Source organism: Melanostigma gelatinosum (assembly GCF_949748355.1).
Source record: "Melanostigma gelatinosum genome assembly, chromosome: 15".
Lineage (NCBI taxonomy): Eukaryota > Metazoa > Chordata > Actinopteri > Perciformes > Zoarcidae > Melanostigma > Melanostigma gelatinosum.
This window is the reverse complement of record NC_136648.1, coordinates 12,045,587-12,072,264: the sequence shown is the minus strand read 5'-3', so window position 1 is coordinate 12,072,264 and position 26,678 is coordinate 12,045,587. Positions and strand designations below refer to the sequence as shown.

At 41.0% G+C, this 26,678-nt stretch overlaps 4 protein-coding genes across 6 annotated transcripts; 1 reads left to right on the top strand and 3 right to left on the bottom strand.

Annotated features, from left to right (window-relative positions):
• Nucleotides 1-48: 48 nt before the first annotated feature.
• On the bottom strand, nucleotides 49-4,228 carry znf326 (zinc finger protein 326). The gene is made up of 9 exons (XM_079284680.1): nucleotides 4,143-4,228; nucleotides 3,863-3,952; nucleotides 3,600-3,672; nucleotides 3,380-3,446; nucleotides 2,134-2,281; nucleotides 1,872-1,932; nucleotides 1,635-1,765; nucleotides 1,423-1,512; nucleotides 49-1,033 (listed from the first exon to the last, which is right to left on the bottom strand). Exons 3-9 carry the CDS (start codon nucleotides 3,670-3,672, stop codon nucleotides 1,013-1,015), a joined length of 591 nt encoding a protein of 196 aa, XP_079140806.1. The 5' UTR covers nucleotides 3,863-3,952; nucleotides 4,143-4,228; the 3' UTR covers nucleotides 49-1,012.
• An 89-nt stretch (nucleotides 4,229-4,317) lies between these two features.
• Nucleotides 4,318-7,420, bottom strand: LOC306789806 (uncharacterized protein; the record flags this gene model as incomplete). Its single annotated transcript, XM_079285875.1, has 7 exons — nucleotides 7,279-7,420; nucleotides 6,856-6,971; nucleotides 6,244-6,334; nucleotides 5,263-5,719; nucleotides 4,983-5,072; nucleotides 4,703-4,792; nucleotides 4,318-4,512 (listed from the first exon to the last, which is right to left on the bottom strand). Exons 1-7 carry the CDS (start codon nucleotides 7,362-7,364, stop codon nucleotides 4,318-4,320), a joined length of 1,125 nt encoding a protein of 374 aa, XP_079142001.1. The 5' UTR covers nucleotides 7,365-7,420.
• A 741-nt stretch (nucleotides 7,421-8,161) lies between these two features.
• On the bottom strand, nucleotides 8,162-16,625 carry lrrc8da (leucine rich repeat containing 8 VRAC subunit Da). 3 transcript variants are annotated; one of them, XM_079285704.1, is made up of 3 exons: nucleotides 16,388-16,625; nucleotides 15,765-15,810; nucleotides 8,162-11,962 (listed from the first exon to the last, which is right to left on the bottom strand). In XM_079285704.1, the coding sequence occupies exon 3, from the start codon at nucleotides 11,958-11,960 to the stop codon at nucleotides 9,420-9,422; it is 2,541 nt and encodes an 846-aa protein (XP_079141830.1). In that variant the 5' UTR covers nucleotides 11,961-11,962; nucleotides 15,765-15,810; nucleotides 16,388-16,625; the 3' UTR covers nucleotides 8,162-9,419. The 3 variants fall into 3 exon arrangements, with proteins under 3 accessions (XP_079141830.1, XP_079141829.1, XP_079141831.1); XM_079285703.1 differs by lacking the exon at nucleotides 15,765-15,810; XM_079285705.1 differs by lacking the exons at nucleotides 15,765-15,810; nucleotides 16,388-16,625 and having other exon boundaries at nucleotides 8,162-11,395; nucleotides 11,466-11,670.
• Nucleotides 16,626-20,491: 3,866 nt separating this feature from the next.
• Nucleotides 20,492-26,631, top strand: gtf2b (general transcription factor IIB). The gene is made up of 7 exons (XM_079284908.1): nucleotides 20,492-20,541; nucleotides 22,078-22,190; nucleotides 23,802-23,935; nucleotides 24,148-24,294; nucleotides 24,937-25,066; nucleotides 25,669-25,950; nucleotides 26,097-26,631. Exons 1-7 carry the CDS (start codon nucleotides 20,525-20,527, stop codon nucleotides 26,228-26,230), a joined length of 957 nt encoding a protein of 318 aa, XP_079141034.1. The 5' UTR covers nucleotides 20,492-20,524; the 3' UTR covers nucleotides 26,231-26,631.
• The last annotated feature ends 47 nt before the right edge of the window (nucleotides 26,632-26,678 follow it).

Sequence of the window (26,678 nt, the reverse complement as noted above, 5' to 3'; positions counted from 1 at the left end):
TTCACTTTTTTTTTCTTACAATCACTGACCCAAAAGTACAATATTGCTCAATGAGAGATATTGTGCATGTTTGGACAGATGAAAAAAGTGAATTATTTTGGATATTATTCCTTTTTTCTGTTTTTACATGGTCCATTCTTTTTGGAAATACAATTCCAAATGGACGGACTGTTTTCTTGTTTGATGCAGTCATGTAGTGTGGAATCCATTTCTAATGAAGACAACTTTTACCTCAGATTTCTCATGGTTTGAGTCCGTTTTTGTCAACATTTGGGAGCACCTCTCTTCTGTATCACTATTCACATTTTAAAGATACATAGAATCATTTCTTTTGTATTGAAACCACGTTTAAATCCAAGCCAGAGTTGGTGAGACAAATTCGACTGAAAATGACGGCACCTGAAAGCTCACAATTAACAGTTACAGGAATTGTGAGTGGAAAGGTGAGCTACTGTACAAGAAAAATGTCTGAAAACGTGTTATGCATAGAAAGTGTTTTATAGTATTTCAATAACTGCATTGTTTAATACAAAATGAAAACTGATGGTTAAGAAAAAGACACTCGACACAGCCAGTGCTGACAAAGCCCTTCATACATGTCACCTATATTTAATGTTTAAATATACTGTTTTCAAATAATTTTATTTTAAATGTACTATATCACAAAGATACAATGCTTAAAACATTTGTGTTCTGAATAAAAACAAAAAGAAACAAGTTTTTTTCAATCATTTTTTCACAAATTATAAAAACATTGAATCTGTACATTTAGAACATTTAGACACACTGACGACCTGGGAGCACTAGACTGTACAAAGATGCAAGAAAATCCATATTGTGAGAACAATATGCCTCCATTTTATTTGGACAAATCCTGAATGACACAATCAACGTACTTTGTTCGCAATCTACTGTACTTTAGTGGTGCTTCAGCATTTATGTGTGGTTGTGACTGAAGTTTGAATCGGCCTCTCGGTGTAAACACTATTTTGGAGTCTTCCAACGATTTCCATCATTCAAATGGGCTGCCACCCTGAAAGAAAGGAAACCGTTCAGGAATCTGATCGCTGCATCTGAGGAGTGTGATGTAGTCCAAATGCACTCCATTTTAAAAATAAACACTAGTAACCTTTGGTGGGTACTATTTGCTAGTCCTACTACGGTAATCATATAAAGTGTATCCAAGCAGTCCCTCGTTCAAGTGCCATGTACACACATGGAATGAAAGTGACAATGCTGCTATTTACTTCAGGAAATGAATCAAGTAATATATTAAAGAGAATGCTCTACTAAATTAAATACGTATTCCTGCGTGTGCAAATTCTGAATTTACCAAGAGAGTTCCTCCCTGTTTTTCTAGGCTCTGTTCTTTCTGTTAATTTTTCCATGACGACATTAGTTGTACTGCGTTTTGCTAAATACCTTCAGGAAGTGTTCAAACTGAGGTTTCAGCTCCTTCATCATGGTTTCTGCTTTGTCGAGGCAAGCACGTCTCTGCTGCACTTGAAACTCCTTCAGGAAATCAATCGGCATCACGATCATCATCTCTTCAACTCCTCCCTTCTCGGGCCAATGTTTAATCAACAAATAATGAAAAAAGAATGATGCATTATGCTACTTTACAGCAGTGTTACCTTTATGTTGGTGAGGTGTTCCTGAGAGGCAATGTGGGTGTGCACTGAGGATGCAGACGTGGATACGAAGGCACTGCAAGCTGCACAGCGGAACATTTCAATCTTTGTCATGTGGTCAATTTCCTCCAGAGCTGACAAAACAAAAGTTCAGGCTGTATTCAGGCTGTGCTTGTCTCAAATAGAAAATACAGTAACAAGACAAGTGAGCATCTCTCCCAGTTTTTAAAAGATATTTACCTTGAAGAGAACCATCCTCTATGGCTCGGCTGCACTGATGGCTTTTATACTGCATGACTTCCTATATAAACATAAAAAAAAGAGTTCCATCACCAACCAAGGAGCACCAATGCACCAACATTTGTTCATGTTTCTATGTTATATATTATTTATATATAACAACCATTTGGAAGAAGTAGGACAATACTGCACAGATTGGGGATTCAACCCAGGAATCGTCAACAGGATGTTCAGTATTTAACCACATTATGTATCATCTTACCTGCAGGAAGGCTATAGCCAGATCATCATAGTTATTCTGCTGCTGGATGTGCTCCAGGGTGTCCCAGTGACTCTTGCTCTCCAAGTGATCCTCCAGCTCCCCACCATTGGCTAAGTCAACTTCACAAAGGTCACAAGAGACGAGTCTCCTTAAAGAAAAAGTGTTGCAGAACATTAAAAAGGTCCCATATTATCTTCTTGATTATAAAGCAGGTCTTGGTGCTATATAAATACTGTGAATGTCTGAAAAATGCTCAATCCACGGAGAAATGCACACAGCGTGTACTCTGAAACGGTGCCTGTAAACGAGCAGTCAGGACTTCCATAAGGTTGTGATGTCTATGCTATACAGTCACTGGTAGAAGTGCTGATAAACTCACTAGTGAGTCTCTGGCTTGTTCAACATGTTCAAGAAGAAACCCCAAATTGGTATGAACCTGAAAATAAGCATGATATATCTCCTTAAACTATTCAACAACCAGAAAGCAGACTTTTAAACAGCCTGAAGTCACCATACAAGTCTAAAGTGACAGTTTGTAAGACAAACAGCCAAAAGATTCCTAAATGAGTTCAGTTAAAACATCCATATCAGGTTATAAAGCTGTATTTAAACAAACTCACACTGACCAAACAGGAATTGATCAGAAGTGACGTTTAGCTGCAGAGCAAGTTGAAGCTATGCAACTACAGTGGTGAACAAAGCTAGCAGAGTTGTAAAGATATTGGTGTGAAATCCTATTAGTTTGCACGATGCTGACTATGTTCTCTCTCTCACCGTGGTCTTTACACTGTACCACAAGGTGTTCTTAAGTCCAGTGACTGACATTTGATTTACAACTACCGTAGTTCATTCAATCTGGCAATACGATTAACATTTTAGCTGATGACAGCTAACAACTGGCCCAGCATAGGAACACAGCTGTGTGGATTCCTTCTTCTTGACAACATACGAGTGATAAATCCTGATAATCTCAGGACTGCAACCACAGCGACAGCTGATGCTGCACACCAAGCTGTTGGGACCGACTTTGGCTTCTGTGCAAACAGGCAGTGAAGTGCGTCGTCCATCTATAATGGTTGAGGCTCTACGTTTCAAGTTAGTCCTGCACGATTGTAGCCCGACTGTATCAGAGGACAATATGAAACATGATGAACATGGTTGTCCTTGTTGTCTCTATGGCCAGTGAGCGTGATGCGAATACTCTACACGTAACATCTTTAGACAATCACGTGTCTTTGGTTCTTACTTGTCCATTATTATATTCACGTTCCCGTTTCTTGGATCCTCTGTGAAAGGTGAGACTCGGTTCTGTCCTGTAGAACAATATTATACACAGAATTATTATTCGGCTCACAGAGGAAATACACTACATGTACACATGACAAATATTAAGAACGGTTTCTCCTATATTTATATTAACTTCTACTATATTTAATTTGAAATGGTGAGACATAACACCAATTTACCTGTGCCCAAGTATTTCAACGGTTGATAGTCCTGCTGCAACCTGGGAGGGGATAATCTAACAGCAGTGTGCATCTACAAAGGAGAGAACAGGCTTTAATTAGTATTAGTTCAAATTAATAACAGAGTACAACAAACAGAGCCAGTATGCTGTATTAGTCTACATCTCAAAATTGAATATCACCAAAGAACGCAAACTGTATAAATATGCTAATTCAGAAAACAAACATGACAACTGTGGTATTTTCAGTCTTATTAGTGATACCTCTCTCTCGTATTCTGGGATTATTATCCTCTCCTCCCCTAGATAGTCCTGCTGCAACCTGGGCGGGGATAATCGAACAGCAGTGTGCTTCTACAAAGGAGAGAACAGGCTTTAATTAGTATTAGTTCAAATTAATAACAGAGTACAACAAACAGAGCCAGTATGCTGTATTAGTCTACATCTCAAAATTGAATATCACCAAAGAACGCAAACTGTATAAATATGTTAATTCAGAAAACAAACATGACAACTGTGGTATTTTCAGTCTTATTAGTGATACCTCTCTCTCGTATTCTGGGATTATTATCCTCTCCTCCCCTAGATAGTCCTGCTGCAACCTGGGAGGGGATAATCTAACAGCAGTGTGCATCTACAAAGGCGAGAACAGGCTTTAATTAGTATTAGTTCAAATTAATAACAGAGTACAACAAACAGAGCCAGTGTGCTGTATTAGTCTACATCTCAAAATTGAATATCAACAAAGAACGCAAACTGTATAAATATGTTAATTCAGAAAACAAACATGACAACTGTGGTATTTTCAGTCTTATTAGTGATACCTCTCTCTCGTATTCTGGGATTATTATCCTCTCCTCCCCTAGATAGTCCTGCTGCAACCTGGGAGGGGATAATCGAACAGCAGTGTGCATCTACAAAGGAGAGAACAGGCTTTAATTAGTATTAGTTCAAATTAATAACAGAGTACAACAAACAGAGCCAGTATGCTGTATTAGTCTACATCTCAAAATTGAATATCACCAAAGAACGCAAACTGTATAAATATGTTAATTCAGAAAACAAACATGACAACTGTGGTATTTTCAGCCTTATTAGTGATACCTCTCTCTCGTATTCTGGGATTATTATCCTCTCCTCCCCTAGATAGTCCTGCTGCAACCTGGGAGGGGATAATCTAACAGCAGTGTGCATCTACAAAGTAGAGAACAGGCTTTAATTAGTATTAGTTCAAATTAATAACAGAGTACAACAAACAGAGCCAGTATGCTGTATTAGTCTACATCTCAAAATTGAATATCACCGCAGAACGCAAACTGTATAAATATGTTAATTCAGAAAACAAACATGACAACTGTGGTATTTTCAGCCTTATTAGTGATACCTCTCTCTCGTATTCTGGGATTATTATCCTCTCCTCCCCTAGATAGTCCTGCTGCAACCTGGGAGGGGATAATCTAACAGCAGTGTGCATCTACAAAGGCGGGAACAGGCTTTAATTAGTATTAGTTCAAATTAATAACAGAGTACAACAAACAGAGCCAGTATGCTGTATTAGTCTACATCTCAAAATTGAATATCACCGCAGAACGCAAACTGTATAAATATGCTAATTCAGAAAACAAACATGACAACTGTGGTATTTTCAGTCTTATTATTGATACCTCTCTCTCGTATTCTGGGATTATTATCCTCTCCTCCCCGTCGATCCTCTCTCCTCCATAACATGCAGGAAACTGTTGGGCGGAGGAGGCGTGATTAAGCCTGTCAGGGCTGCACACCCTGTGGTCCAGAGGGCTGCTTATGGAGTCATAACCCGTTTGATCAAGAGATTCCGTGTTGAGGCTATAGGCCTGTTGTTCAGGCAGTCTCTGACCTGGACTGAGACCTTCACTCTGGGTGGGTCCGGTTTCAGGGCTAAAGTCACGTCTGTCGAGGGGGTGGCTCACTGACTCAGAGTAGCATGACCCCCAGCGGCGCTTTTTAGGGAAGCCACTACTTGGAGACGAACACTGGCGTCCCAGGTCGCAATCCTCATCATGAGGGGATTTGTTGTCGTTTTGTAGCATCTCGTGCTCAGAGTCTGACGAGGGAGGGTCGTAAGGATCATACATTTCAACCCTGAGGGAGACAAATGAGGGATTAGTGTGTGTATGTGTGTGTTATGCAATTTACTATTACATAGATCATTTATAAACGGGGATGATACCAATAACCAGAATGTATGTCTGTCATTTACAACAATTAAGAGTAACATATATGATATACACATAAACACAGTCCTGTCTATCTATATGACAATATTAAATAGAGCAAATTAGTGCTGAATGCAAGAGAATGTTGTTATTGATATAGTAATTTGAGTCCCGGCTTGGTTTGAGATCATTCCAGCTGTGCGTCATGCCTCTTTCATTCGCCACGAGTGCCAAAAAGACTTCTGCAAAGGTGTTTCCTCGCTTATGGCTCTTCAGACATGCCTCCTCGCTCCTCAAGACGTATTTTAGGAATTGGGACATCCTTCAAGATGTAGCACAGAGATTGTTTTCCAGGTCACAAACCGAAGGATCGAGGAACGAGGCGGCACGTAATCGAGAAATGAGAAAGGCCCCATGTCAGTATACTGTAGACATCACGGACTGGCTTACCTTTGTGGACTGTCAGTGTTTTTGTCCAGAGAGTCATCTTGTTGTCCTAATGGTTTGAATGAAGACTTCCATTTGTCCTCAGAACGTATCACTGTAAATAACAATGGAGACAACTAAATATATGTTGACAGACTGGTCAGATCAGAAGGATTACAGTTAGCCATACGTACAGCCATACGTACAGCTAAACAACAATGAACTAAAGCCAGCTGTGTTTGGTTCATTTCCGATGACTTTTATTCGTTCCTGGGACACGAATTAACACAACAATCACAAATGATGACTTGGAAAGGGAATCTAAAGACATCTTTTCTGACAGTTTCAGGCAGAGATTGGTTTCTATGGATTTCTGTATGGAATCAAAATCGATCAGCAGACATGAAAATATGAACAAAAGATCAATTCATTGTGATAAATTCCTGTCTGTGTAAGAATTTATACATCATCCAGAAATTAATCAAATCCGGTAATAACAGTAAACAACACTGCAGCATCATTCGTTAAATTGTTAGTTGTGCTGTTAAATCAAAGTAATTTGAAGTGAATGAGATTAGACATGCTAAACCACTGGTATGGCCTCATACGGTGTTAATCAATGTCCACTGGAGTTACCTGCACGTTTCTGGGCTGGTTGTGTCTTAGCAGCCATGGCAGCCAGACTTTTGTGTGTGTGTTTCGCTAGCTTCACTGGGATGTGTAGCATTGCCTCTTTGAAGTCCCGGGGTATTCTGTTCATCACAGAAAAAACAGCTGAAACCATTGAACTGAACATGAATGCTAACATCAAGAAACCAGGCGAGCAAAGTTAGCTCGTTTAGCATGTTGTGCTGTTAGCTTTAGCTACATATAACGTTAGCTAACTAGCTAACGTTAGTAGCCTCACACAGAACAGTTTATTGAAAATAACGTGAGGCAGTAACAAAAACACATTGTCCGACTTTGAAACTAACACAACAGGCGCTTTGCTCGACGTTTATAATGTGAAACTTTCTCAAATAAATGAACGTTCAACACATTCGCTAACGTTAACGTTACCTTCCGAGCGGCTGTTGTGTGCATACTGGAGCTCCTCCTTTAGGTATTGCTAAAGGGTTTAACGTAAAGTTCGTCTGACGATTCATTATTTGGTTGCTTTATAGGAGCAGATATAACATGCAAGATGTGAGGCGCGTTCACCTACAAACTGCTGGTTAACAAACAAATGGCATCACCTTCATACTCCCGACAGATGGCAGCACACTGCAATACATGGCGGACCTGCCTCTGTACTTTTTAAACTGATCCGGACACAGACGAACACCTGTACGTATGTAAGTGTCCTGAACAGCTAAATTAGCTGCAGGGCCGCTATTGAACCAGATTTAAATGAGTCTTTCTGCATTAGGTACAGTTTTTTTGTACGAAAGGCCTACATATACGCACACAATAATTAAAATAGCACAAACCAGTTGACAAGTTGGAGGCCTCTCAGGTTCCTGAAGGAGGACTCAAAGGCCCCAGAGTGTACGTGTTGGTTAAATTGTTTAATTATGTGTTTGAAAATATGTACCACTAAAGTACAATATCATATGACATGATCACAGCTTTAAAGTGGCCCTGCATTAGTCTGTATTGTCCCAATACATCGTATTTCAAATGCAGTTTTCCAAAAATAACAGGATTTCCTTCTGCATCCACATTTTGCAGTTTGCAAGCCAGCATGCAGCAGATACATGAGCAAGAGGGTGAAAGGGTGTCATGTTATAATGAAGTAGAATGTCCCAATTGAATGCATACTGCATGCAACCGTGCGTACTGTGTAAGGGCTTCTGCAGTATGTACTGAAGTAAAGTATGCGATTCTTAACGCAGCTCAAGTGTTTTGTGGAGTGCATCTGAAGTACACGAATAATGATTAGACATTCATCTAAAATCGTGTTTTATTGTGCCATAAAGCTGTGAACTTTAAGCATAGGATCACAAAGGTGGTACAGCAGCTCTGAAGAACACAAACTGTATATATAGGCCGACATAGAAATACATTGAAAAGAATGAAGGCAGATGTGTCGTCATTGTTCAGTTCTGACATGTTAAATAATCAGTCCTACCGGTTTTATTACACATTTCAAACTTCAAAGCATGATTAAAAAGAGTTCCCTTTTATCAGCTCACGTTGGTCTGGGGACATGTTATCACAAAGGACATTCACCGTTCTTTAAATCAATATGTTTTCAATGTGCAAATGAATTACTAAAGGCCTTAGTATACAATCTCTACAACAGGAAGGTAAAGGTTCATTTCTGGTGCTTCGTCTCCACCTGAGTTTTCAACTCTAAACTCATTCCTTTGGCTACAAGATATTGAGAAAAATAAAGGTTACACGATTGAAATTAAAGTTAAAGCTACTGAGAAAGAAGTGTTGCATTGTGTCCTCTTCTATAACATGTAGAAATTGCTCTGTGGATAGTGTATGTATGAAAACCGGACACGAAAACATTAAAAATTCATTTTTGGCCTTGTGTTTGTGAAAGCCCCCTGTAAAAAAAAAGAAAAACAAAAAAAAGCAGCAGTTAAGGCAAAAAAGATTGTTCCCCATGGTTACAATTATACCTGAGTACAAACAACAATGGAAAATCTACATACTGTGTCATTGGAGCAAACAGTTTTGGTCTATAGAGTATTACATAGAGAAGCTAGATTTCTAATGTTTTATTCCTCAAAGCTATGAAAAGCCTAAATGCCAAAGAGTTGCTGAATGACATACTCAGCAACAAGTAAAACTATCTGTACCATTTTTAATACACAAGCAACTTAGACAACTCATTCAAATAATCAAGAAAATGCATTCATTTTTGTGGATATAATAATAATAAAGAGTCTCCTCTTATGCTGCGTTCACAACAAACCCCGGGATATCTGTGACTTCTACAACACGTACTAAGGAGAAATATAGGTTATTTTTTTCATGGTTAATGGCGGACAGTTGAACGGCTTTCAGGGCGATAAGCCCCGCCCCCTCTACGGCGTGTCTAGCGCGATTCACACACACACAAATGGTCCACGGCCTTTTTGACCGGCGTCGCGATGGACGCGAATATGCCGCGCAATGAATTTGCGACGCGTTTGCTGTGAACGCAGCATTACATCCGTTATGCAGGCCTGTCATGACCCCGTGAATCATGAGTCGTGCTTTTTGTGCTATAAGCCGCTCGTAAAGGACGCGTTAGTCTCTCGGCTGAAGTTCTCCTTCACTTCCACAGGCAGTGCGTCAAAGAGATGGTCCTCCACAACCAGGCCGCTTTTGCGCAGCAGGTGGCAGTTTCCCAGCTGGACGGGCAGTCTGTCCAGACAGTTTCCTCTCAGCTCCAGCTGAGTGAGCTGGAGCAGTTGACCCACAGTCTCCGGCAGCACGGTGAGCGCATTGTTCCCCAGACACAGCGCCTTGAGCTTGGTGCATCTGAACAGAGACTTGGGCAGCGCCTCCAGCTTGTTGGAGTTGATGGCAAAGTGCTGCAGATTGTGGAGGAGACCCACATCTGGAGGGAGCACTGAGATAGAGTTGTGGCCCACGTCCAAGTACCGCAGTTTAGGGAGAGTGAACAGGGCCGGAGGCAGGGTCTCCAGTTTATTGTGAGAGAGGTGGAGAGACTCCAGAGACTTGACCTGGCCAATGGAGGATGGGATGGTGATAATTTTGTTGTGCCACAGTTTAAGACACGTCAGCCTCTTGAGATGCTGGAAGCTGATGATCTCCTCGATAGTTCGGATGTTGTTAGATTTCAGGTCGAGTTCCTGCAAGTTGGTCAAGCTGAAAATAGCGTGGGGAATCCTCTCCAGTTCGCAGGTGTGCAGCTCCAGTTCAATAAGATTTGTCATTTTTTTGAGACTATTTAGTACCACCAGCTTTGTACCATCATTGTGCACTACGAGCTTAATCAAATGTGGCGACAGCTCTGTGATGTTTGTAGGCATTTTTGTGAGGTTGCTCTTCAAGCACAATGTCTTTAAATTCCTCAAATCTCGCATGGACTCCAGACCAATCATTTTGTTATTTTCTGAGCTCAAGTTGCCGATTAGGTTAAGTTCCCTTAAACTCCTCAGCAAGTACACCCATCCTGGGATCTCAGCAACGTCAGTGAACTTGACATGAAGGCAGCGAAGATGGTCACGGAGGAAAGCAAACCCTGTTTGCTCTACTTTGGCCGGACAGTGGCAGAGATGCAACTCCAGCAGGCTGGTCATTTGGGAGACCTTTGCCGAAAACCTCACCTCCGGAATCAGCTCCAGTTTCAGCACTTCCAAGTCCGTCAGGTCAAACACTGCATTCGGAAGTCCAGAGAGCATGAAGAGGTGCAGCTCCTGCTGGTCCAGTGCGTTACGGGTCACAAGCTGCCTGAGTTTTTCAAAGGTCCACTCGTGATTGAGGCTGATCTCCCTAAGCTTGTTTTCACTGACCTCAGACAAGAAGACACCAAAGCGTTTGGAGTAGAGTTGGTCATACTGGTCAACCATGTGTAAGAGGAATGCAAAGTCATTTTTGACATCAGGAATGTCACTAAAGCTGCTCTCCTCCCGGACTTTCTCGAATGAGTACTCTTTCAGAGGCCGTCGAAACACCCAGAAGAGAGAGTACAAGCAAGCCATCCCGTAGATCAAAATCAAAGCCATGTAGCTAATAAGCAGCTTGTTCAGCATGAAAGCCATGTTGTGCGTACAGAAGAACTTTGAGTACCCCGTTAGCTGTTTGATATCGGGTTCACAATCGTGCTTGAAATTTATTTTAGCCAAAAAGGTTGAAGTGTAGGATAGTATCAAAATAAACTTGACGGTTTTGACAACGGTCTGTGCTACATAAAGCTTGTAGATGAAATCACTGTCCTCCACATGAGCTCTGAATTTTCTTACTTTCTCAAACAAGGCTTTGGCCTGCTCCCCGTCTTTCTTGTCCAGGATTGTCATACTACTTGGTACCTCTGCGATGGGCTTATCTGCAGAGAACTTCACCCCGAGCATGGGTGTGGACGAGTTGACATTTGTTCCGTCGTCCTTCCCCTCTAAAGACACCTGCTTTGGTGCACTGGAGGTGCCGGTCAACCGTTGTTTGTTCTCCTCAGAGTCCTCACAAGCCGTTTCAGACAAAGCCTTCGTGGTCCAGGGAGACTCAAAGCATCTACCTAGAATCGAAACAAAATGCTCAATCTTTGAGCTCGTTTTGGGGTATTTGAACCAGAAATTGCTACTGACCATGAGAATAATGGTGTGGATGAGTGTGAGGTAAGGAAAGTACTTGGAATACCAGGGCAAGGCAACATGGTAACATATTTGGTTGATGAAGATATATTGTTGATAGTCCAGGTTGGTCCTGACCCCTGTCGGTTGAGGTTGATTGGCATATCTCTCTGCGTGTTGGTGTGTGACGTGGATTTCATGGGCAACTTCGTCTGGTAAGTCCTTAGTGACGAGGGGGAGGGGGGTTGCCACGGTGGTTGCTGTTGAGGCTGCTTTCTGTGCGCTCTGCTGCGTGAAGGAGTTAGGCGTAGCTCCCGAGGGGTCCTCCGGGTCCTCCAGACACGGAAGGCAGGCCACCTGGTCCTTGGTGATCTGCATGGTCATGGCGAATATGGCCAGCATGAGCATGACCAGCCCCAGGTAGTCCATGAAGACGTCCCACCATGGCTTCAGGATGCGGTACGTCGGCTGGATGTCATTCAAGGATGCAACCTCAGTGAGTGAGAACATCACTGCAACGAATAGAGGAGAGTCTGTTAATATACTCTGCTTGTTTAAATGTTAGCATGTAAGAAAACGTCCACCAAATTAGAGATGAAACCAATATTTGATTCATCAATAAGTTGATCAACAGAAAATGAAGTGGCGACTATTTTGAAATTCCAAGCATGCTCTTGTCCCAGTTTCTGCAATGTGAGGTGAAATTGCGGCTTTTCTATCATTGTAAACCGAAATTGCAGACCTCCACCCTCTGATTACAAAGTGTGAACATAAACATTCCGTTGAACACTGAGACCCTTTACTTTCAGTCATCTTCTCGGAAACAACACCGAAAACAACACCGACAAATTCAGAAATAACGCGAGTTTCTAGAGCCCAAACCTACACAGGAAGTTGAAGCTTTCTGGGTCAAATCCACAGCAGGTTGTCAAAAGTGGAAGGCTAGAAACACATTTAACCCCCCAGCTGTACAAGGTGTGAATGTGTAACTGTGAATGCACCGCTGATTGCTCGTGTTCTCCATCATTTCATCTTGGTGTGCTACATTCAGCTCTCACGTGGCAGGGAAGTTTCATTCAGTAATGTTTTCATGATGTTTAAGCACGGAGTCCAGATTGTGCTCAATTCAGACTTATTTTAATATGCTGTCACTGGAACAGTGCAGAGTCCTTTGATGTGGGCAGAGGTCTACCAACTGTTCTGACTCACGAATATATTGGGCACTCATGGATCACTGTTTTCCAATTTAGTGGACGTGGCGTTTGCTTGTATCATCTTTCATCCATTTACTGCTTCTAATCCACACAAACACAATCAAAATGATTCATGCGATTCTCGGAATAATCCATCATGATAGTTTGCTGTTTCTTTAAACCCCGGGACCTGCACTGAAGAGCAATACCGGTAGTTCTGCAACACATGTTCAATATTTCATACTGCACTATGCGCTGAGGCAGATGACCCGTTGAACTGCACTCCAAAAAGGAGGTAGTTCTGAACGTTGCTTGCAAGAAAATCTACATTTAACTTTATATAAATGTTTCGTTTTTTCAAATAAGATAATACTTCAAACTCCATCTTTCTTTTAATCAAATCTTTTTGAGGCTTCAACTGTAGTGTAAACGTAGTGTGTTTTGATAAAGCAAAAATACACAAAGTCACTATATAAAATGCAGAAATGAGTTTCTACTTTGAGGGTGACACCCTTACATGTTATGTGACGGGCTAACAGTTGTTGACTCCCGGTGGCGTTATCTTTAAAAGCCAGCAGTAAGAGATTAAAAAAGTATGGCTAATACGTTTCCTGTGTATTAATCATAATATGTTAATATCTTGAAATTCTTTCTCACAGCTAAAAAATTATTTTATTTCAGATCAGTTAAGTTTCAGTTGATCACTGAGATCCATCAGCCTCCAAACAAGCATATAATATGCAGCCGCTCCTGCATATTAATCATGGATGTCTCAAGCATGAACGAAAGGTCACAAAGGTCTTGCAATACAATTGTTATTCTGCAAATGAAGAATTTAAGAATATTTTTTTTCTACTTTGTTCACAAAGTCAGAGCAGCTTTGCTATTGGTTGACAGACTGTGTTGCGTGTGAAGTAGTGGTGTGGTGCAATGTGTTCCAGTGGGTCTTCACTACAGCCTGACTGATAAATCAGCGGGCTGATATTAACAGCTGACATACGTTTATTACATATATTTTGTATCAGCAGATATGTAAGAAATCGCAGTACCAAAAAAACAAAAATGTCTGATGTCATTTAAAAGCACTGAGAACTAAATTGTTCATTGTTTTTGACCACATTGACCAGACCCTGATAAAAAAAAATGTATGTATTTAAAAAAAAATATATGTATGATTTATTAATTCTCAAATATCAGCATAAGCCTGAAACAATAAAGTGTCTGTCAGGGTATAGTCTTCACATTTATTGTCCCATCTGATTACTGCTGGGCTACACCCAGTGAGTTAACTTCTTGTTTTGGGGAACTTAAAAGTCATGTCTTCTCTCACTGTGACGTGAAAAGCAATCTGTTATGGTCACACCTATAGAGCAGCACACATGGTTGTCACTGTAAAGATGGGGTTATGTTGGTGTTTTCTTTTAGTGCTCTGATATTCAATGATGGGCTTTTTCACGGAAGGCATCTTGACATGTCAGGGGAGTAAATAATTAAATGAATGATGCCTGAATGATATTTTACACGCTTAATGATCTGTCTGGAGAATGCAGCAGCACAGGTGATGTTTGTGTATCGCAACAGTGACAAAGTTGATAGAGGCTCCACAGTGGTTTATAATGATCAACCCCAGTCTCTTCTCACTTAGCAGAGGCAACGCATCTAAACATGAAAAAAGCTGAAAAAAGGGCTTAGTGTGTGGGGGGGGGGGGGGGGGGGGGGCCCAGGGGCAGAACAGTCCCCCTCCTCTGACAATGCTGCCCTGTACAGCCTGCATACAAATGACCTCACCATGTGATAGTAGCCACTGTACTGCCCTGTTAAGTGTTCTTTCATTGCGATAGATTATGAGTAGGGCTGGGCGGTATACCGATTCAACCGGTTCAACCAGTATTGTAACACCAATAATTGTACATTTATAACATTTCCCTCGCTCGCTAACAACAGTCTGCTAACAGCTGGGAGAGGCTTTGTCGCTCCAGTAACGTTACATTCAAGAACAGAAAAGAGCGATGCAGGATGAACAAAGACTGAACAACAAAGGGTATTTTGGTTTCACATATGCAGCGCTGATTACTGTAATTTGTGTGGTATTTGTCATAAATGTACGTTGGTACATACAGGATGATAAGAAGCTGTACTTGGAGGGGCTTAGGACCCAGGGGAATGTAGGTGAAGGAAACAGGAAGTGACGGAACAGAAGACACACCACACAAACAGCTGTTCACCGCTTGCTGGCCAGTTGGCCGGCCGGTTCTTTTCTGCGTTGATTACTTAATGTTTTAACATGAAAAAAAAATACTGTGATATACCGTGAAACCGCCAGAATCTTACAAAATACCGTGATATGCATTTTTGGTCATACCGCCCAGCCCTAATTATGAGTTTAAGGATGGCAACACTTTAGTGTAAACTAAGTTAAAGCCAAGTTTGGGCTCCAGACAGCAAGGAAATTGGTCATACATTGGCCATGTGGGAAACAGGCTATATCGCTTATTTGTTATTCATTCACTGTGGGGTAGACTATTCCCCCACAAGAGGCAGTGCTCGAGGTAGGCCGGCACTTCAACATTTCACTCTTTGGCGCACCGTGACTTTTTCTTGTGCACCGCCATTTATCTCAAGCTGCCGGTACTGTTTTCTGCCCTCTTCATATCAGGTTCTCTGGGTAAAACACGTGTGCTGTAATTTATCGATATAATGTTGACGTGATCTTTTCGTCTTTGTTTATAATTTGTGAACAAATATAATTATATTATAAGTTTTCTGGAACTGTTCTTTTGATTTACATAATCTAGTTTTACAGGGCAAATATTTCCAGAAAAATTCAATGTTAAATGTTCAGACAAAGACTGTGACATGTGTAAATAATAACAACACTATTTAACTGTTTGTTTGCTTTTGGATTGTTATATATGGTAATGATACTGGTTCACAATTATGTACAATTGCATTGTTTTAAGTCAAAAACCTTCAAATCTTCTTGGGGGAGGACCCCCAAAAACAATATCTAGTGTCTTTTATTTACTATAGAAATTCAGAATGTATCCCTTTATCCTGCTGCATCATATGTGCGATCATCCTGAATTGAACCTGCTCCTAAAACTCAGCTGTGCATGCATACCTGTCTGTCTGGCAGGCTGAAGTTGATTCCAGGCAGTATACACATCCTATAATATAGGAGTATTAACACATTGGGTAAACATACAAATACACCACCATAACCATATAACGTTTAAACTGGATTATTATAAGAGTATTATAGACCGACCATTAAAGATGCAAAGCCCAAGTATAATAATAACCATAAAATCACAACAAATTATGACAGGCACAGTATAACATGCTCAACGAAATAATAAATAGACAGGAATAAGCAGCAAGATACTGCTGATGCTGACATGTGAATAAGGGAAGTACTGGCCCTTGTGTTTTCCACTTCCAAGAGGAAATAAGACTCTGTGTTTGGGTGATGAAACGCTCACGTGAGGAGTTCTCGGGCAGTAAGTTCGCGGGTGTAGCGGGTCAGGTGACTTGTTGAAACATGTGAAATTGAAAATAATCATGTCTCCGCAGGCGTTAAACATTCACACCAGGTAACCAGTTTCTTATCTGGAAACCATTATCTACTCGGCCACGCGGGGAGAAACAGTATCAGTCAGGTTATTGATTATTAATTCAAAGAAAAGAGGAAATGCGTTGGTTTAAAGTAAACATTCACAACATAGTTAAGGTAACTATACTTACTGCCTGTGCGGCTTATCTCAATCCAATTATTTCTTCCTCAGCCTGCATGCCACTTTTCGCTCCGGTCGTCAGGTGCGCCTCTAACCTAATTTCTCAGCCGTTATAAACTGTGGGTAAAACAAAGCACTGGAGAACATTTGTCCGTGACAGCTCCTATTGTCGTCCACATCCCTCATACCTGAGACCCCGGGAAGCAGAGCCGGCTGCCTGGCTTGTATATTTGACAATATGCGCAGAAAGACCTCCAGCGCAATGTATTTCTAAGAAAAGGCAGATCCAATATGGAGCCGCACGGACCGCCGTTGTGGGTGTTATGGGTGCTTCCCATTGGTGGACGACGTTATGGCAACTTCCCGAGAACATGGTCTGCGGGTTTATCTGATGTTGCATTCAAACCGTATGGGAAAAAGTGATATAGACGGAGCGGCACAGCCAACCTGCTGAGCTTAAAAAAGAAAATGAGCTGAAAGTGTGCATTTTACCGACATTATGAGCCCCACTGTGACCCCCAGGACTCCGTGGGACTACGTCCGGTCACATACGCACTTACGCAAACCATAGAGGAAAAATCGATTCGTTGATCTTTTTTTTCTTCTTGCCAGCAGAAAGTAAACATATACGAGACCACTAAAATGGTCTCGCCGCGTACATGCTAATCATTTCATGAAGTTAAGTATTCAGCAAGAGGAACAAATGAGATGTAATTCAGAACAAAAACCTGAGGGGAATGCTGTTGAAAATGAGCTTTGCAGAAATACCAACTGAAAACTGAGCTCTCGTGTCTCAGTTCTTCCCAGCGTTACGTGAACGCAGCACAGGCTTCTCCTTTGTTTCAGAGTAGCAGACACCACATGTATCATGGTGTTGAAATAACTTTACTCACTAATTAAGAATTATCATATTTGCCTTTTGTGCACATGCCACATATTTAACACGATGCCTTGTGTTTGTTAGAGTTAAGTTAAACTGTTATTAACATGTGCAACATTGTTAATATTATCTATCTATCTATCTATCTATCTATCTATCTATCTATCTATCTATCTATCTATCTATCTATCTATCTATCTATCTATCTATCTATCTATCTATCTATCTATCTATCTATCTATCTATCTATCTATCTATCTATCTATCTATCTATCTATATATCTATATATCTATCTATCTATATATCTATATATCTATCTGTATTATTGGTATTGAGAAACTCAACAGTCAATAGGACCCTGTGTGCTGAAGCCATGCATCGTTTCCAGCTCTTTCTGGATTTGGTTGATGATGCACTGGGTGGAGGAAGTGTCTCCTCAGTTGCAACCCATACAGGTTTCAACCGGTCCTGGGCTGCTGGCTGCAAGCACTCTGTTCTTACTCACGCTACCCTTGTACTTTGAGAGAAGGAGGGGGAAAAAAAGAAAGAGAAGCAGGTAGCGAGACCGTGTAGTGCGTTAGTCTGGCAGGTTACAAGATCAGATGTGGAGGTGGCGTGTGACCATACATAAACACAAGCAGAACTAGTACACGGATGATTTTATCCGTATTCTTTACAGGCTCTGCAATAGTGTTTTTGCAATAGAGCCAAATATTTGCTTAGAGTTGAGTCGGGCAGTCTTTTGATAGCTGAGTTTATAGTGGCTCCCTTTAAGAATCCCAAACAAAGACAGGGTAGACAAAGTGAAGGAGAAAAGTAGTGGAGTAGTGGATGTGAACCCACTTAACTTGACTGGAGCCTCATGAATTGTTTTCAAACAGTTCCCAGTAACTCCCTCCACAACTTGTTGCCACAACATTGTATGCAGTAAAGTTTTGTATGACATAAATGCTGATGTGAATTTGGTCAATGACTTTATAGCATTAGTAATACTGCTAATGACACTGATTCGGATTACTGTAACCTACAGATGTTTATTTGACTGCGGCGAGACATATGGTTGGTGTGGTGAGGTTACAGGAAAGAAAAAGCTATACAGATTTAATGGTTTGGTTTGTTGTCATACTGGGCAGTAAGAACAGTGGTTGGAGAGTATAGGGTTTCCTGGGGGTGATGGGGTCAACAGCTGGGGACCACAGACACCCCTGGCAACCAGCTCAGTGCGTTGAGAATTGCCTCAATGAGATATAAATAATTCAGCATGGACCTCCCTCTCTGATTTGTAAAGAATATGCTGGGTAGTATCACGCCAACAAACATTTAAATGGCTTAAATGCACACCAGACAGACACATGTGAGTTATATGTGTGGAAGTAGCAAAACAATGCAGCATTATTCAATTTTAGACCAAAGCCACAAACCAACAACAAACCCAAACAAGTGTTCTATGGTAATTAATTTCCTGTAAGCACAATAAGCAGACAATAATTGTCTCACACACACATCCAGTGGAAATTCAGTATTAGGTCAAGGTAAGTGTTTGGTATGTAGTGGGGAGAATGAGTGTGTGTACCAGTGTGTGTGTCAAATAACACACACTGAGCCAGACGTTTGCTTGCATGTGTGGATCCTTTGTTATTACTTGACATACAGCAGAGTCATGAAGAATGATGATGTGGTGTAATATGATGTTGCAGTTGGGAAGCCGCTGAGGCATTGAGGTAGTTAATACTGTGTGAGTTTTTGTTTGTGTGTTTGAGACAAAGAGAGAGCGCCGGAGAACACATCTGACTCCAGCATACTGATCTCTGCTTGCCTTCGTTTTGTTTGATGTAACTGTGATATCTCTCGTGCTGTGACTTGTTCATGTTTATGCAAGTTTAGTTTCCACAGTCTTGTTAAGTCCAGCAGTGGTTTTGTATCATGAATAGTATCCGAAAACACGCATTAAAGATATGTGAATGCTTCTCAGGGACACTTCAGACGAATCAGTTGCAACAGTGTAGTAAAGGAAATAGAATGCTAATCATTTGCAGTCGGGATGAGACGGCTAGTTTTCACCAGGCCAGAATCACTTGCACTGGACCCAGACATCAACATCACTTCGAGCTGCCAACACTTGCCAGACGTCGGATAACATTGCCCAGATGCTGAATACTCAGCAAAATCGGACAAAGATCCGTGTTGGTTGAGTCTCATTTTACTATTCAAACACGTATGATCCCATAGTTATACGTTTCAGTATGTTGCACCACTGAGAGAGAGATCAGTGCCAAATGATCTGTCCATGAAATCTTATCACTGTAATAAGTCAGTTATTTAGCTCCACCTGCTGTTGTCTCGATGCACACTGGCATTCTTGACTGGCACTGTTTAGGTAGTGATAATGCATTACAATCTTCCAGTTAACTATTTTTTCCAAAGAATTTTCTTAAGAAATACGTTTTTAGAAATAAATGTTAGTTGCTGCACATGCTATAAGCAATGTGTTATTCATGTTTATATGATAGTTATTTCAAATGTGAAATTTGCAGACGGATGTAGATTTGTCATTCTGTTCCAAAACTTATCCAAATCAAGTGACTCTTTGTGTCATTGTGTGGTTTCCTTCACAGGCCTGGGAAGTATGATACAGAGGAGCAGTCACAGACTGGTACAGAGTCAGAGACACAGGCTGGCACTCTCAGACATCAATGTCACAGACCCTTTTTTCATAATCGGGCTACTTTGTCATTTGTCATGAAAAACACAAGCATTAATCTTACTGTTGTTAGTTAGTTAGTCATATATACATATAGGCCTGGGAATATCAATATATATAATATATATATAATGCTTTCATATATATATATATATATATATATATATATATATATATATATATATATATATATATAGGCCTGGGAATGTACATATATAATATATATAATGCTTTCATATATATATGTAATATATATATATGAAAGCATTAATCTTGTTGTTGTTGGTTGGTCAATAGGCTACTAAGTGCTTAGTAAGTTCTGTTACTTTATAACTTCTCTCTCTCTCTCTCTCTCTCTCTCTCTCTCTCTCTCTCTCTCTCTCTCTCTCTCTCTCTCTCTCTCTCTCTCTCTCTCAACAAAACATGTTATGCAAACCGAAGGATGTTTCGACTAGTTTGAGCCTTACGGCTCGCCATCCTCCAATGGGGCACGGGATCAGAAAAAGTTATAAATAGAGGTGGAGCATTCGATTGTTTCTTCGACACAGGCGGAGAGAGGAACAACATGGCGTCGACAAGCCGGTGCGTAGCTACGTTAACCAAATATTCCCCTCGTCCTTCTTCATGTGGGCTTTCAGAATGTACATTTGTAAAAGTTATCGAGTCAGACATGACACATGTTACGTCTTTATTCCCACTGTCAGCGGTATGTGTGAGGTGTATTTTGCTCGGTTACTGCCGCTTTGCTATCGTTAGCCAAATTAGCTGCCTAGCGGTTAGATGTTGCCAGAAGTCACTCTCTGTATCACCGTTATATTATCTCACCGCTGTGCTCAATCCCGTCAGTTGATCATCACATTAACGTCGCTTCGCGGCTTGTTTTTCGCCGTTTTAGCTCTTTTTGCGGCTAACAACAGGTAACGGCAATGCTAACGTCCGAGTAGTTTGAAGAACATATGCCTTCATATTGTGTTGCACTCGCTTTGAAGCTAAAACAAGTTCGTCTGGAAAGTTTAGATGCATAATGATGTAATGTTTCTGATATCACGCCCTTTAGGTCATCTGTTGTGCTTTCCACACATCATCGTGACGTGTGGGGTTAGCTAGCTAGCTAGTTCAGGGTTCAACGTAAACATTTAAAAATTATACCTAAAACGATTAGTCGATAAATCAGGTATTTGTATCCATAATATATTTTATTTTATTAGTTTGTGCACATCTGTTCTATATCAAATACACTTGCCACTTTTATAATAGACTTGTTTAACGTACTGTTTGTTCACCATATTTTATTGTAAATTTGAATATTCTATTTTTCAATGAATCCTGGATTGTCGCACTGTGTTTATTGTTGTTATGCACCCTTCACAAAGTCTAGTTCTTTGTATGTGTAACGTACTTGGCAATAAACGGTGCTGATTCTAATTCTAAAAAGTTATTTACAAGTTAAAAGCCACATATTCTGTGACTCCAGCTTTAATGTGAGGGTTTTGTTCTACATAGCTGTAGATTTGATGTCTTGGACATTTTAAAGACGACAATTTAATTTCTGAGATTTTTTTATTGCCCTTTTATACACAAAACAATTGAGAAAACAATTTGCAGATTAATCAATAATGAAAAGAATTGTTAGTTTCAGCCCCAATTAAGACTGTGATGCTTCTTAACTACTGGCTGCTGTTAGGCTTTGCCTTCAGGTTGTTATCCAACTGCTGTTGACTCAGTTCATCATGGATTAATACTAGTATGACCTCTTAGTCTTTGATGATGTTTTACTTCATGTTTGCGTCACATATTGACATTACTCAGGCCAGGTTCAGGCACTTTTGAGCTTTCAGTCTGCTTTCCCCGGGTATTTCTTCTCAACAACAAAAAGGAAGAAAGTAAAGTGCTAAATGTAACATTATATATTTAGATCTTCCTCCCTGTGGTGTTTACAAGTCCTACTCCGCTGGCAGTTTAAATCTTCATTATTACTTCCAGCTCTTGCAGATGAGACCTCAGCTTGAACTCTCGCTCTCTCTCTTTACCTCACCCCATGCCGGTCTGCCTTAATTTTCCTCCATCTTTTTCTTTCCATTTGAGCTGTTTGATCACGTAACTGTTCTGCTTTTGTAGCGGAGATGGCCTGACCCTTCCAAGAGTTCAGTGTCCCAACCACCCTGATGCCATACTGGTGGAGGACTACAGAGCAGGGGACATGATCTGCCCTGAATGCGGCCTTGTAGTTGGTCAGTATACACTATGATTATGTGCACTTTTATCATATTTATTATAGAGTTTTCAGTGTTTGAACTCGTGCTGGGTGGTATACCGACACGATATTGATTTTTCATATACCGCCACATCGGAGAATAGCCTTTAAGGGCACTGGAGTTTGGAAAAGTGGAGAGTACGTTGAGAGGGGACCCCTAATAACTGCATACTCTGTCCAAGAGAAGAGCAGTCTGATTTTGGGAAGTTTTTCAGTTTAAAAAAATCCATCGTAACCACTGTTGTAGCAACTTCCGCCACATAAGCACAAAATGTTTTGGAATACAGACATTGCGATGATGGTCATCAGATTTGAGGCCGTCGGTAGCGCCAGTGAACCAGCAAAGCCAAACATCGTTTAAAGAGTAATTTACCTGAGGCGTTGCAGACGAGAGGAAAAGCAAGTGATGGAGCAACATTACGAACGCAATAAAGATCCGCCTTTCCTAGGAAATGGTGGACAAAGGCTGGTTCAGTGCAAAAAGCACAGATATAAAGTGTATGAAGAAAAACATCCGTTCAAGATGTGATGTAGATTGTGAGACAAAGCTGTAGGGAACAACCAGCTCTCCTCTAACGAGCCCCCCGAGCAGACACCAGGTCAGGTGGGACACGAGAGACGCCAGCTGAAAGGCCCTCTGTTCCTGCTGCCATAGCTTTGGCTGTCCTCGAAGGAGATGAACGTCACTTTGCCTCGAGATGTTAGAGAGTTATGTATGGGGAAAAAAAGCCTAACAGGATTAAAATATCCGAAATCTAATCTTCGGCTCGGCTACACCTTTCCAAGAACAGGCATAACGTGGTAACCAGCAATATGTCCGCCTTTGTCAGACCCGTCATCCTTTTGAACATCTCAGATTTGATGCAATTGAATGCAACATTTGTTTAGATCATATTTTATTATGTATTTCTGCCTTAACAACAACATGAAGAGAAAATGAGAAAGAAGAGAGGGATGATGTGTAAGATGTTAAGCTAGATTCAGAATACTGTACAGCAATAAAACTTAGAGGGCTGTGGATGAGCTGATGAAATACAGTACGGAAGGATTCAAACAATATTTACATTATCTGAGTCGCTGAAGATGTGTTCTCATGCGGGACTTTGTGCTGAATATGGCACCATCTTCTGGTTAATTATTCCGGAGTGATTTATTAGACAGACAGACAGAAGAACACAGGAAAAGCATTTTGTTTGCGTGTGCAGGTTATTCACATTAATCAAACTACCATGTCTGATTTGTTGTTACGTTTCACCTGTCGTGTTTCAGTCATTGACGAATAGAAGGAAATGTGTTTAGAGCAGCAGGTGTAGACATCGGTGCACGATGTTGAAAAACAAGACAGATTGAGTCTGTAAAGGTCTTCAAACCAAAACTCTGGGGCCAAATGTATTACAAATATTAAATGTCTGTTTTCAAAGGTCTTGTGGAAAATAAAGATGTAGTCCCGGGGAGAAAAACTAACTACATGTTGGTTTCTTGTGTCGGCGCTTGGGCTAAAAAAAACATACAATGAACGTTTAAGAAGTTGATCTTGTGCTTTAGGTTTAAACTATTTATTTAAAAGTGTCATACCATTTGTCCTCAGGTGACCGTGTTATCGACGTAGGCTCAGAGTGGAGAACGTTCTCCAATGAGAAAGCCCTCAAAGATCCCTCCAGAGTGGGAGACGCCCAGAACCCGCTGCTCAACGGGGGCGACCTCACCACCATGATCAGCAAGGTGAGGAGGCCGTAGTTTCATTGAGCCGTGTTGTTTGTAGTCGGGTTTAAGCTTTTATATTAATATTATCTGGGGCAGATTTCAGTAGTGAGTTTGGGTCACACAGTGATTCAGAGCACCGCAGTAAACATGTTCCTCAAAGTTATCATGGCGTCTCTTGAAATAAGACGACGTGGAATGTTACTGATAAACGTCCACCGTTTCCACCACAGGGAACCGGCGCAGCTAGTTTTGATGAATTCGGTAACTCAAAGTACCAGAACCGGCGGACCATGAGCAGCTCTGACCGGGCCATGCTCAACGCCTTCAAAGAAATCAGCACCATGGCCGATCGCATCAACCTGCCAAGGAACATCATCGTAAGTAAAAAAAGATCCTTAAACGAGTGTTGCTGAGCAGTCAAAATACAAAAGCTGAATCTCTTTAGAGAGAAATGCAAACCACACAGCTGTGGCCAAAGCATGGTGAGGAAGGGAACAAGAGAAATGAAAGTGAACTTCATGTGCTAGTTATGTAATTCTGTGGTTAATCATTGAAGTGGAAACTAAACTGCAGACCAGAGTTTAGATGTTCATCATGTGTGTGTCTCCAGGATAAAAGGGAACACGAGGTCTTTAAGCTGCAGACATGGCCTCAATAATGTACATGATGATGATCGTAAAATTGTATTTCATTAAATGTAAAAGACAAAGAGAAATGGAGTGAATATGTGATTTAAAGGAGTTACGTATGCAGTCACACACAGGTTAGCCTCGCTTATACTCGGTCTTCATGACTTGCCATCTTGTTTTAGTTCAACAACATTAAAAAGTGTTTAAAAAAAGTCTCGCTCAATTTATATAGATGTTTATAATTCACCTTCCACACACTGTTACAACAAACACTTTATTTTGGGTTTTTGAAACGTGTACGTGTGATTGTATTTGGGAAGCTTGTCATTCAGACCTTTTTATTATAGGGATGCAAATAATAATGTTTCTGTAAATGTTTTTGCTCTGCAGGACAGAACAAACAACTTATTCAAGCAGGTTTATGAACAGAAGAGCCTGAAGGGCCGAGCCAACGATGCCATCGCCTCGGCCTGTCTCTACATCGCCTGCAGACAAGAAGGTGTACCGAGAACATTCAAAGGTCACAACAAACACTTCTGTTTTATTAAGCTCTCTGCCATATCATTAGGGTTACGACCGCTCTCGAGGAACGATTGATGGCACAAAATCAAAACTAATTGTGGTACGTCCTAATATATTGTAACGAGTAACACCAAGTCCTTTGTTGACAAAACACCTCTGAGACAAAAATCACTCAGAAATGTAAGAATTGTCCATTAAATGATGTTATAGATAGAGGATAGGACATTATAGATTGTTGAATTAATCCTGTATTGTCTGACTAGTAAAAACATTTCAAAGCATCAGGAACAAATTATGGATATATGACAGTACATTGATATATATAATCTTTGAAAATGTTTCTTACCTTTTTTCCTGGAAAAGTACCACACACAAAAATCCTGACATTTCTCAATGGGATCTGATCTGTGGTCTGTATTTTGCCACCATTAGCGAAGGTATTGTGACTCCCAGCCCTATGGTCTCTATTTAGAGAAGTAATGGATGCAGGATTGGTGAAGTTTCTTTTTTTAAAATGTTAATATGGCGTTCAGTGGAGATTCCACACAGAAAGAAATGTCTGAAAGGATATTTCTTTGACGTCTCTCCTTCCCGACACAGAGATCTGTGCCGTCTCTCGGATCTCCAAGAAGGAGATCGGCAGGTGCTTCAAGCTGATCCTGAAGGCGCTGGAGACCAGCGTGGACCTCATCACCACCGGAGACTTCATGTCTCGTTTCTGCTCAAACCTGGGTCTCCCCAAGCAGGTGCAGATGGCGGCCACCTACATCGCCAGGAAGGCCGTGGAGCTCGACCTGGTGCCCGGCAGGAGCCCCATCTCAGTGGCTGCAGCCGCCATCTACATGGCCTCCCAGGCCTCCGCAGAGAAGAAGACCCAGAAGGGTGAGTGCTCTAATGATACTGTTGGACACGTTTTGTTTTGACACCAGAGGGGGAAAAAAAAGTGTATTTGGAAGTTGTTTTGGCCATATAAGTTTTCAGATTGTACACGATTGAAGAGTTGAAGCTGGTCTTCGATGTGTTCACAGAAATCGGGGATATCGCCGGTGTTGCAGATGTTACGATCCGACAGTCATACCGACTCATCTACCCACGCGCTGTAGAACTCTTCCCTCCGGACTTCAAATTCGACACACCTGTCGACAAGCTGCCCCAACTGTGAAGATGTTTTTCTGCTGTACTTACAGGATTGTAGTCTTTCTTTAAAAACAAATCGTGATTGTGTTGGGTTTGGAAGATTTCCCTTGTCCCTCCTCAGACTTCTTGCCTTTTGTCGAGGCATCCTCACAGGAATAAAACGGACACATTCCAGCGCTTAAATAAACAGCTTGCAGACTGTACCGGTGTATACTGAATCATGTATGTATGTCCAAGTTGGAAAATGTAATTGATGCGTGCAATTCTAGGCTGGTTTCATACTGTATACATAATACTTTTGTTTTTGTAGAAAAATGACCTGGTTCTATTTTGTTAGTTTGAATTGTTCTAAGTAATTTAAAAGAAATAAAAGGCACGGTAATGAGCTCATGGTTTGAATAACATTAAACATTTGTTTACTTTGAACCTGTTTTACTACTCTGGTCCTTCAAAGATTGAAACGCATCGAAACT

What these genes read in the sequence shown, in the direction of transcription:
- gtf2b (XM_079284908.1), top strand. An exon ending in TCACCACCATGATCAGCAAG is followed by an intron (nt 23,936 to 24,147) that starts GTGAGGAGGCCG and finishes TTTCCACCACAG; the next exon opens with GGAACCGGCGCAGCTAGTTT. An exon ending in ACCTGCCAAGGAACATCATC is followed by an intron (nt 24,295 to 24,936) that starts GTAAGTAAAAAA and finishes TTTGCTCTGCAG; the next exon opens with GACAGAACAAACAACTTATT.
- znf326 (XM_079284680.1), bottom strand. Translation starts at nt 3,672, where the DNA reads ATGCACACTGCTGTTAGATTATCCCCTCCCAGGTTGCAGCAGGACTAT. An exon ending in GTTGAAATACTTGGGCACAG is followed by an intron (nt 3,447 to 3,599) that starts GTAAATTGGTGT and finishes ATTGTTCTACAG; the next exon opens with GACAGAACCGAGTCTCACCT. An exon ending in GTGAATATAATAATGGACAA is followed by an intron (nt 2,282 to 3,379) that starts GTAAGAACCAAA and finishes TTTTTCTTTAAG; the next exon opens with GAGACTCGTCTCTTGTGACC.